General features: G+C 47.6%; 2 protein-coding genes and 1 pseudogene across 5 annotated transcripts in view; 2 read left to right on the top strand and 1 right to left on the bottom strand.

Moving 5' to 3' along the window:
- Positions 1-498: 498 nt before the first annotated feature.
- Positions 499-1,519, bottom strand: HBZ (hemoglobin subunit zeta; the record flags this gene model as incomplete). Its single annotated transcript, XM_079780681.1, has 3 exons — positions 499-627; positions 785-989; positions 1,425-1,519. 3 exons carry the CDS (start codon positions 1,517-1,519, stop codon positions 499-501), a joined length of 429 nt encoding a protein of 142 aa, XP_079636807.1.
- Positions 1,520-1,662: 143 nt separating this feature from the next.
- Positions 1,663-7,009, top strand: LOC307110222 (large ribosomal subunit protein uL6-like; annotated as a pseudogene). The gene is made up of 3 exons: positions 1,663-1,694; positions 6,129-6,699; positions 6,939-7,009. The product of its transcript is annotated as a large ribosomal subunit protein uL6-like (transcript).
- A 1,061-nt stretch (positions 7,010-8,070) lies between these two features.
- Positions 8,071-11,489, top strand: part of NPRL3 (NPR3 like, GATOR1 complex subunit) — a 37,588-nt gene continuing 34,169 nt past the window's right edge. For 2 of the 3 annotated variants that reach the window (XM_079781365.1, XM_079781364.1), the window contains exon 1: positions 8,071-8,519. In XM_079781365.1, coding sequence (XP_079637491.1) covers positions 8,402-8,519 — 118 coding nt within the window. In that variant the 5' untranslated portion in view covers positions 8,071-8,401. The remainder of the gene's footprint in view (positions 8,520-11,489) is intronic. The other variant, XM_079781366.1, reaches the window with a different exon arrangement.

Genomic DNA, 11,489 nt, shown 5'->3' with positions numbered 1-11,489 from the left:
AAGAAGCAATGGGCCATCGAATGAAAGGGTGGTGAATGAATGAGTGAATGAATGAATGAACACCTTCATTGCTCCTTTCTTCCTGGTTCTCAAGCGAGGAAATAGTAAAAATTCCAGAGGAAGAAGAAAGGGTAATACGGTGGGCCCCGGGGAGGGACATAGGGGCCAGGTGGGCTCTGGTACTGACCCAGAAGTAAATACTGAGGTGCCCTTTCTGCCACCCGCCTGAATCTCAAGTGCCCTTCATTCTTAGGGTGCTGACCTTTGCCCTCTGAGAACCCTGGGGTCAGTGCAAAGGATTCCTGCAGCCCCCAGGAGACCCTGAGGTCCACCCTTCCCCCTCTCCCGCCCTCCTCCCCTCAGGGGCCCCAGTGACCACAGAGGCGAGGAGTAGGTTCATTCCTTTATTGGCGGCTCGCCCAGAAGGAGGGGGAGGAGGGAGGCCCCATAGAGCAGCGGAGGGGTCGCAGCCTGTCCTCCGGGGCCCCTCGGCTGCACTCAGCGGTATTTCTCGGTCAGGACGCTGGACACAACGGACAGGAACTTGTCCCAGGCGGCGTGGGCGTCGGCCGTGAAGTCCGCGGGGAAGTGCGAGGCCACCGTGACCAGCAGACAGTGGGACAGGAGCTGGGGGCGGGAGGGCTGCTCAGCGCGGGGCTGGAGGGGGCTGGGGTTCTTCGGGTCGGGGAACGGAGCCCCTCTCGCAGAGACCCTGCCCTCCTCGCATCCGCATCCCGGCCTGGCCTCTGTCCTGACCAGCCAGGACCCCTGTCCCCACGCTCACCTTGAAGTTGACAGGGTCCACGCGCAGGATGTAGGCGTGCAGCTCGCTCAGCTTGGACAGGGCGCTGGCGATGTTGTCAATGTTCTTGACCGCGTCTCCCACTGCGGCCACCACCTTGGAGCCGTGGGAGCGCAGGTGCGCAGAGCCAGGGTGCAGGTCGAAGTGTGGGAAGTAGGTCTTGGTCTGGGGGTAGCTGGCGAAGAGCCTGCGGGGTGGGAGCAGAGCAGGACTTGGTGAGGCCAGTAGGACCCTTCACTGGGTGCAACACTTAAGCGGCGCCAGAAAATCCAGCAGTCAGGGTAAATCATATTTTAAAGCAATATTTTAAATAAAGACAGAATCAGTATTGGATCCTGTTGCCCCAGGCTCCAGTATAGCATGGCACTATCTCAGCCTCACTGCCTCATCTCTGTCATTCTTTCGTTCCTTCATTCATTCAACAGATATTTGTGGAGACCTGTGTGCTGGGTCCCATTGAGAAACACAGTCCTCAGCTCCCTCCCCATCCACTTGCCTCTACTCAAACTCACTGATCCTCCCTCTCTTTCTCCTCCTCACTGTTCCCTCCCCACTGTCCCCTGTCCTCACTAACCCCACATTGTCACCTACCTGGCCCCATCCCGGCCTGTCTGGCACTCACCTCTCCAGGGTCTCGGTACCGATGATATCTGCCTGTGCAGAGATCTTGCCCCACATGGACATGATGATGGTCCTCTCGGCCCTGGTCAGAGACATGGTGATGTCAGAGCTGGAGCTGGGCATGTTCAGGACTGGCCTTTGTGGTGCTCAGCCCGCAGGGTCCACTTATATACACAGAGTCCAGGTGGGGGCCAGGCTGTGGGGGCTTGCGGTGGGGCCTCTTATCAGATCCAGTGACAATGGGCAGTCAGAGCCTGGTGGGACAAGTGGGGTGAGGGGTTATCACCCCTGCCATCCTTCCTGGGTTTTAGAGGGGGCGTTGGTCACAGCCTGACCAGAGTCCAGCAGAGATAGGAGCCCAGCCAGCCCAGGCAGTCATGCCTGCATTTGCAGCCCAGCTCTGCATTGTCCTTGTCCATTTCAGACTTAAAAAATGAGGGAGACCGGAGGAGCAGGGCCCAAAACTCACTCATCCTCCCTTCCTGGGGCTGGCACATGTTCTGTGCTGCCTGCATGGCTCCTGGGTAGGATCCTGGGGCTAGATCACCCTGGCCACATGCCAGCTCCCTCCCCCTTGACTCTGTGATTTTTGTGTTTCCTCTGAGAAAGCAATGACTTTATCCTCCTAGCACTGAGGAAAGATGTACTGACTGGGTGTGTCTCCTGAAAAGCTAGGTCAATAAAGGAGAATTATCCTAATATCATCTGCTATTTGGGACTGCACTATTTTTATTGACTTCAGAGAGGAAGGGAGACGGATAGAGAGGTAGAAACATCAATGATGAGAGAGAATCATTGATTGGCTGCTTCATTCATGCCCCACACTGGGGATCGAGCCTGCAACCTGGGCATGTGCTCTGACCAGGAATCAAATCATGACCTCCTTGTTCATAGGTCAGTGCTCAACCATTGAGCCACATTGAGCCACGCTGGCTGGGCAGGATTGCAATATTGCTCATCATATCATCATTTTAACAGTGAGGCAAATATTCCTTTTAATGTTCACATACAATGAAATTGACTTTTTTAGTGTACTGCTCTGTGAATTTTGACATGTGTGTAAAGTTGTGTAACTACCACCAAAATCACTGGCTCCATCACTCAAAAAAACTCCCACCTGCCACCCCTTTGCAATCTCACTCTGCATATAAGTTCTTTGTCAGTTTGATGTGTCATATCTCCCCCAAGGCTGTAGTTTGCCTCCACTGTCTTAATGCTGGTTTTGTTGAATAGAAGTTTATAATTTTTAAAATTGATTTTAGGTAGAAGGAGAGGAAGGGAGAGAAACATCAATTTGCTGTCCCACTTATTTATGCATTCACTAGTTCAGTGGTCGGCAAACTGCGGCTCGTGAGCCACATGCGGCTCGCGAGCCGCGGTTTGCCGCTCTGTTGACTGAGTTTGCCAACCACTGACCTAGACTCTCGATTCCAATAATTATAGGCTGTTGTTCCTTGTGATTAAGCCCCTATTCCAGTGGTTGGCAAACTCATTAGTCAACAGAGTGGCAAACCGCAGCTAATGAGTCAACAGAACCGCAGTTTGCCGACCACTGCACTAGTTGATTCTTTTTAAAAATATATATTTTTATTGATTTCAGAAAGAAAGGGATAAGGAGAGAGAGAAAAAAATAGAAACATTAATGATGAGAGAGAATCATTGATTGGCTGCCTCCTGCACATCCCCTACTGGGGATCGAGCCCCAACCTGGACTTGTGCCCTGACAGGGAATTGAACCATGACCTCCTGGTTCATAGGTTGCCGATCAACTACTGAGCCACGCTGAGCAGGCAGGTTTTACCTCATTAAAAAAAAAACTGTGCCAAATGCTGAGTTGTAGAGAACTGTCTATATTACCATTCTAAGAACTCTACTGTTGGGCATTTGATTGGGTGACAATCTACCTTGGACTGATTTTGTGTGATTGAGGTAAGGTCTGCTGCCTGGTTTTAACTGACATTTATCAAGTGCCTTCTAAGTCCTGGGCATGGCACCAAACACTCTTCATGTTGGGTATTTGACCCTTAACGCTCTCAGGGAGAGAAGTTTTATGTTATTACCATGACATGTTTTAAGATCAGGAAATGGAGGCTTGGGGAAGTTATGAAACATGTTCAAGTTTCAGTGGAGGAGGGAACCACTCCTTGATGGGAGAGGAGACCTAGGTTTGCTGTGGGCCAGGCTGCTGGCCCTTTGCGGGTCGGGCAAGTCTGTTCTGTCTCTGGGCCTTGGTTTCCTGTGACACAAGGAGCCCAAGTCTGTGCTCCAGGACACTGAGACCTACTGGTCTCTGAACAGAATTCAAAGCCCCAGGCTTGTTCTGAACTTTTGTAGCTGGAGCTGAGCTCAGAGAGGCCCTCAGGGGAGACCCTCCCCTGAAAGCGACCCCTGGGTGACTCTGGGCAGGCTAATGAACATTGTGAGTCCCGGTTTCACTGTGTTAACCTCTCAGGTGGGGGTTTAGAACAACCTCCACCTCACTGTTAGGAGGGATAATGGCACTGTGAATTCAAGATGATTGTAGTTGCTATTGTTGGTGAGTGATCTCTCCTGGGCAGGAACATTGCATCAGAGAAGGTGGAGGTGGAAGTGGGTCCAAGATAGGGTCTTTGAGCCCCACCCGGCCCTCTGACAGACGGAGGTAGCTCTATCAGGCCCGGACTGAGTGGCAGGACTGATAAGGCCTGGCCCTGCCTAGGGGACCTAAGCTGGGAGGAAAGGTCAGGAGTTTAGGATTCCAAGAACAATTTACTTTCAAAAAAGTAGGTTACAAAAGAGTTACTTAAATTTAAAATGAGGATTTAGAGTTGCGGGGTGTTTGCAGGGAAGAGTTTGAGGACGTACCTGGTAGTGAGAGGAGGTTGGCCCTGGGTACATGGTTGTCCAGGGGACAGTGTGAGGGCCTCAGGCTAAAACTGAGCCTACTGGGGGTGGGGGGAGAAAGAGGACCTAATATGTGGTGACAGGAGAAGATTTGACTTTGGGTGGTGGACACACAGTACAATATATAGATCTTGCAACATATAAACCTACACCTGAAGTTTATATGATCATGTCGACCAATGTCACCCTAATGAATTTAAAAAAAAAGTTAAAAAAGAGAAAAAGACCACACGTACAGACCATTTGCTCCCAGCCCTTTTACTGGTGGGGAACCTGAGGCCGAAAGCATGGCCAGCCCACCTTAGAGTCCCTCTGGCTGCCAGCACCAGCCTGGACTGAACAGGGAGTGACAGGAGCTCTGATTTCTGTAACAGCCCAATCAAGCCAACAAATGTAGACGCTGAGATGCTGCTGGTGAGGGTGGCGTGGGAGTCAGACCACTGCTTGCTCAGTACAGCCCTGGACATTCCTGCGCCTGAGCCCTGTGAGGGCAGCCTGGGAAGCAATGTATCCGAGCCCCTGTGTGCTGGCATCCTGGTGATCTTTCATCTCTCATGGATTCCAATGCGCGCTATGATAAAAAGATATTAACCATTTATCCCGAAAAATAAACAGTGAATGCTATTGTGAAAGTAGCTAGCCAGAAGTGGTCCCAGAGGGGTAATTGGGGAATGGTGGATTCCTCCAATTCTGGCCCTTCTCCCAGCTCAGAGACAGCCTCTCCGAGTCCCTGGACACCAGCCCTGCTCCTCCAGGTTTGGGGGCCGTGGGACTGTTTGATGGGCTAGCAGCATGGTCCAGGGAAGTTGGAGGAAGGAGGCTGGAGCTAGAGGCCCGGTCCTTATGTCTAGGCATGTGCGGATTCCTGGTGCCTTTGTGGAGACACCTCCATTGCCACAGCTGGCCATCTCTCCAGACAGTGGGCTCTCCCTTTCCCATCGGGCCAGCTCTCCCAGCCTCACCTCTTCCTTCTGTGCCCTCATTTCCATTCCAGAAACACTTCTGGGAACTGTGTGAGAACTCAGAAAACTATTGATTATACATAATGTCAAAATAGACTGGGAAAAAGGCTTGCAGAGTCTGTAACATGAAGATAACACGTCCAAACCATCAAAGAAGAATAAATAACCCATAGGGAAAAAAAGAAGGCATTTCGTAGATACTGGCAAATAATCAAGTGATACAGTTCTCCACCTCGGTAATAATTTTAAAAAATGCAACAACACTTGGCCAGCGTGGCTCAGTGGTTGAGCATTGACCTATGAACCAGGAGGCCACAGTTCAATTTCTGGTCAGGGCACATGCCCAGGTTTCGGACTCGATCCCCATTGTGGGGTATGCAGGAGGCAGCCGATCAATGATTCTCTCTCATCGTTGATGTTTCTATCTCTCTCTTCCTTCTTCTCTGAAATAAATAAAAATATATTTTAAAAAAGAAATGCAACATAGAATAATACACCATTTTCCTTTTTGGGAATTTTGGGGAAAAATTAAGTCAATGCTATGCAGCCTTGTGTAGGGCAATGAGTTGGTTGGTAATGTCTGAGGCATTTCAAATGCCTGTACCCTTCACCCTGGGAGATTCAAGCCATAAATCTGCCTTGCAAAATACATGTCTGTGTCAGCTTCAATGAAAGAGGTTACTTCAGCAATCCCTTAGTCAAGTGATTACACCCTCATGCATTTGAAATGCTTGAGAAAGATTTGGAAACAGCCACAGTAGACGGTTAACTACAGTCACCTCCTGGGGAAGACTTGGATGGGGTGCATGGGGTGATTTTAAAAACAGCTGTATTGAGATATAATTTGCACCCATTTAAAGTGTGCAATTCAAATTTTTTGTTTTTGTATTTTTTGTCACATCTACTGCAAGGATGAAGACCATTCTCAGCAGACTGTTGACATCCCAGAAAATGTGGACGTCACCCTGCAGGGACGCACAGTGATTGTGCAGGGCCTCACAGGCACCCTGCGGAGGGACTTCAGTCACATCGGTATAGAGCTCAGTCTCCCCGGAAAGAAAAAGAAGCGGCTCCATGTTGACAAATGGTGGGGAAATGGAAGGGAACTGGCTACCATTCACACTACCTGCAGTCACGTACAGAACATGATCAAGGTGTTACACTGAGCTTCCGTTACAGAATGAGGTCTGTGTACTCACTTCTCCATCAGTGCTGTTATTCAGGAGAATGATTCTTTTGTTGAAATCAGAAATTTCTTGGGTGAAAAATACAAGGTTTGGATGAGGTCAGGTGTTGCTCGTTTAGTATCTCAAATCCAGATAGATGAGTTAATTATTTTTTTTTAAGATGAGTTAATTCTTGAAGGAAATGACATTGAACTTGTACCAAACTCAGCTGCTTTGATTCAGCAAGCAACAACAGTTAAAAACAAGGATATCAGAAAAATTTTATTTATTTATTTATTTTTTTAAATAAATATATTTTTTATTGATTTTTCACAGAGAGGAAGGGAGAGGGATAGAGAGTTAGAAACATCAATCAGCTGCCTCCTGCACACCCCCCACTGGGGATGTGCCCACAACCAAGGTACATGCCCTTGACCGGAATCGAACTCGGGACCTTTCAGTCCACAGGCTGACGCTCTATCCACTGAGCCAAACAGGTTTCAGCGGATATCAGAAAAATTTTAGATGACATCTATGTTTCTGAAAAAGGAACAGTTCAGCAGGCTGATGAATGAGATCTAAGTTGTCCAGCTACAGGAACAGCAAGATGCCAGATGATGTTTTTGTTAATACTCATCGAGAATATTTTTTCTATTGATTTTTAGTGAGAGTGGAAAGGAGGGAGGGAGAGGAAGAGGGAGAGAGAGAAACATCAAAGTGAGAGAGACACATCGATTGGTTGTCTCCCCCATGAGCCCTGACCGGGGATGGGGATCAAACCTGCAACCAACTCACGTGTCCTTGACTGGGAATACAACCTGAGACCATTTGGTGCATGGGCCAATGCTCTAACCACTGAGCACACCAACCAGGGCTTACTTGTGATATTTTAAAATAAAATAAAAGCCATGTATTGATTTGGAGAGAAATAAAGTGTGCAATTGGTTTTGATTTACATTATCCTAATGAGAATGATGTTGAGTATCTTTTCAGGTGCTTATTGGCATTTTGTCTATATTCTTTGGAGAAATATCAATTCAATTCCTTTTCATATTTTCAATTGGTTAGTTGTCTTTTTATTGTTTAGTTGTAAGAGTTTAAAAAAATTAATCTGGATACAATTCCCTCATCAGATACATGAATTATAAATATTTTTCCTATTCTCCTCTTTTTACTTTCTTGGTGGTGTCTTTTGAAGCACAAAAGTGTTTAATTTGATTAAGTCCAATTAAGCTTTTCTGTAGTTGCTTGTGCATTTGGTGTCATATCTAAGTAATCATTGCCCAGTCCAAGATCACGAATATTTACCCATATGCTTTTCTGTAAGAAGTTTATAATGTTTAGGTCTGTGATCCATTGACATGATTTTTAAAAAACTTTTTTAGTTTAGTACTTTATATTTTTAAATTTAACCTTTCTGCCCAAAGCAAGTATTACTTTTATAATGAGAAATAAATCTTTCGGGGACAGCGGCCTTGAACCAGAGAGCTGATCTGGCTTCAGTTTCCTATTCACACAGGTGGGCGGTTCCCTTCACCGCAGCAGGAAGGAGGTCGGTCCACGCGCATGCGTAGCTTCCCAGAGAGAGACCGCGCTTGCGCGCACGGCCGCTCGCGCCTGCGCACACGTCCCCGGCCCGCGGGCTGGCACCCACTGCACTTTCGCCTGGCTCTGGGGTGGAAATCTCACGAGCCTCGCGGGACGCGCTACGTGGCGCTGGCTCCGTTGCTCTGGCTCTCCGCGCCGGGCTTCCGTGGCCTTGGTGGCGTCCTTGTCAGGTCCCCTTCCCCCGCCCCGGCGCGTCTTCCTCAGGCCCCCCCACTTCCCGGGTTCCCGGCCTTCCTAGAGCTTCCCAACACCGCACGCCCGTCCAGTCCTCCTCAGGCCCGCCCAGCCCTCGGCAAGTCTTCCTAAGCCTCCCCCCCGCCCCCAGCCCTCCACCCCCGCCCTCGGGGCCCCACGGTAGAATGGGGGACAACACCAGCCCCATCAGCGTGATTCTGGTGAGCTCGGGGAGCAGGGGCAATAAACTGCTGTTCAGGTACCCCTTCCAGAGAAGCCAGGAGCACCCGGCATCCCAGACAAGTAAGTGGGCGCTGGGAGCGGGCCTGGCGCTCCGGGCACGCGCCTGGCTGCTGGACCAGAGCAGCCAGCTGCAGGGCCCCTTCCCTCACCGCCTCGCACGTTAAAATTCAAGTCCTTTACTTTTTTCTTTTCCTGATGATACAGTCACTGCCTACTCTTTATAGAGTACTGTTTGGGAAGGGTAGACAAATAAAAAGGAACAGGAGAAAAATCATAATTCAATAGCCAAAAGCTTCCATTGCTAACATTTCATCCCTGTCTGCAGCCTTTTCAAAAAATATGTGAGCACTACATGTATTAACCTAAAAACAAAAGGCCAGAATGAGAGGCAACAAGCATTTCCTTGAGGTCAATAAGAATAGCTATTTGGGATGCCCCAAATTGTGTTCTGATTGAGAGACAAAGGCATTGGATAGTTATGAAAAAAGGAAGGGAAACATACCAATAGAAGGAGGGCATTTCTATTTATTTCTATTGGTCAGGTAACATAGTAAAGTTAATTCTGAGCAGTTTTTATTTTTCAGTCTGATAGTCATAAGTCAGGTATAGTATTTGCATATATATATTTTGTTAATCCCCACCCGAGGATATTTTTCCATTGATTTTTAGAGGGAGTGGGAGGGAGAGGGAGAGACAGAGAGAAACATCGATGTGAGAGAGACACATCAATCGGTTGCCTCCTGCATGCACCCCTGACCAGGGCCCCGGGGACTTGCAGCCAAGGTGCGTGCCCTTGATTGGAATCAAACCTGGGACCCTGACCTCTATCCACTGAGCCAAACAGGCTAGGGCTGCTTTCTTGTATCTTTATAGTCAGTTCTTTGGGGCACAGGTTGCTTAAGCTCAGTCCAAAGGTTATTTTGCCCAGTTTTAACAATTCAAAGATTTGAGGGATAAGACATTACAGGCAGTTTTGGGATGGCAGCTCCAGCTGCATTTTAAAGTAGTTCCATTTATTGTTGTTTTTTGACATAAATGTGTTCAGTTTGGAAATAATAAGAAATTACAGATCCACCTGAAGTTTTCTTTGACTACCTTCCCCCAGGTCTGCTCCCCCGTTGCAGGGATAACTGCTTACCATTTTAGTCATTGTCCTTCCTGTACATAGATACCCTGTGTATCCATAGGAAAATAGTGTACTATTTGGGGATTTTTTTCCCCCTTCACATAAGTGTATTGATCTGCAGTGGCTCTTCCATTGAACAGCCTTGGAGTACTTTATGTCTTAGTAAACAGAGATCACCCCCGCTCTTAGTTGTAGCATGCAGCTGCTGTGGATGGACAGTTAGGTTACTTGTAGCTGTTTATTATCATAAATGCTCAGTTTGTAATTTATATTCTATTTTAAAATTTGTTAATATGGTACAAGGTTTTAAAGGTACAAAGGGATTTAGGTTATGAAAAGAATGTTCTTTACCCACCATTGATTGACACCCCACCCCCAAGACACCCATTTCCCCTTGTAGGGGCAGCTGCTGTTACCATTTTCCTGTGCATATTTCCAGAATCTCCTGTGTAAATACAGGCATATGCATATATTATTTTACTTTTTTCTAGGCACAAGTGAAAGGACACACTGCACACTGTTCTGTGTGTGTTGTTTTCATTTTCCATCTTGATATAGTTTCAGAATATGATTAGAATCATGGGATGAGCATACTGTGATTTATTTATCCAGTCCTCTGTTGATGGGCATTTAAGTTGTTTTCAATCTTTTGCTACTATAACCAGTGTGAATGTCCTTTCTGTATATATTATCATTTTGCTGGATATAGGATTAATTCCCAGAAGTAGGATGGTTAAATCTAAGGGATAATGAGCATATTTATTTTTTTCCTTTTTTTATTTGTCAATTACAGTTGATATTCAATATTATTTTATATTAGTTTCAGGTATACAGCATAATGGTTAGACATTTATATAGTTTATTAACTGAGCACCTGATAAGTCTAATACTCTCCTAGCACCATGCATAGTAATTACAGTATTATTATTATTATTATTCAATTTTTTATTGATTTCAGAGAGGAAGGGACAGGGAGAGAGAAATAGAAACATCAGTGATGAGAGAGAGTCATTGATTGGCTGCCTCCTGCACATCTCCACTGGGGACTGAGCCCGAAAACCAGGCATGTGCCCTGACAAGGAATCAAACTGTGACCTCCTGGTTCATAGGTCGATGCTCAACCACTGATCCATGTAGGGCAGGCTGAACTTTTTTGTTTTGTTAATCCTCACCAGAGGATATTTTTCCCATTGCTTTTCAGAGAGAGTGGAAGGGAGTTGGGGAGGGGGAAGCAGCAGGGGTGGCGGGGGGGGGGGGGAGAGAGAGAGAGAGAGAGAGAGAGAGAGAGAGAGAGAAACATTGACTGGTTTCCTCCCGCAGGTAGTGGGGAGTGAACCCACAATCAAGGTACATGCCCTTGACTGGGAATAGAACCTGCGACCTGCGACCCTTTGGTGCCAGGGTCAACACTCTAACCACTGAGCAACACCAGCTAGGGCAGTATATGAACTTTAAACAAAATTTTCCTTCTTCAGCTAAGACAGAAGAGTTGATATATTATACATGTTACATTCAGCCACACCTGAGGACAGAACCAGTCCAGAATGTCACAGGTCTAGGGCAAAGATCCAGAAGGGACTGTTTTTGTAAGAGCAGGGTGGGTCTCTCAAAAGGCGGCCACGGCGTTCAGACGGCATGTATGTATGTTCTAGATCCCACTGAGAAGGGCTAGACAGCAGGCATGCAGCCCCACAGCTTGTACCGGTGCCTGGCCTCTGGCTGCCCTTACCTCTGCTCCTGTGGCTTTCACGGGTGCACAGGCTTGCGGTGTGCTTGGACCTCTGCCTCGTCTTCTTTTGCGCTTCAGCCTGCGCATTCCCTCTTCCTCCACATGGCTGTCATGGCACAGAGCTTTCTAGGAAGATGGCGCTAAGGCCGAGAGCTAAAAATTCTTTTGCCTGTGC

Source organism: Cnephaeus nilssonii (genome assembly GCF_951640355.1).
Source record: "Cnephaeus nilssonii genome assembly, chromosome: 2".
NCBI classification, from domain to species: Eukaryota; Metazoa; Chordata; class Mammalia; order Chiroptera; family Vespertilionidae; genus Cnephaeus; species Cnephaeus nilssonii.
Note: the sequence above shows the minus strand (reverse complement) of the source record. Positions and strands in the feature narration are given on the sequence as shown.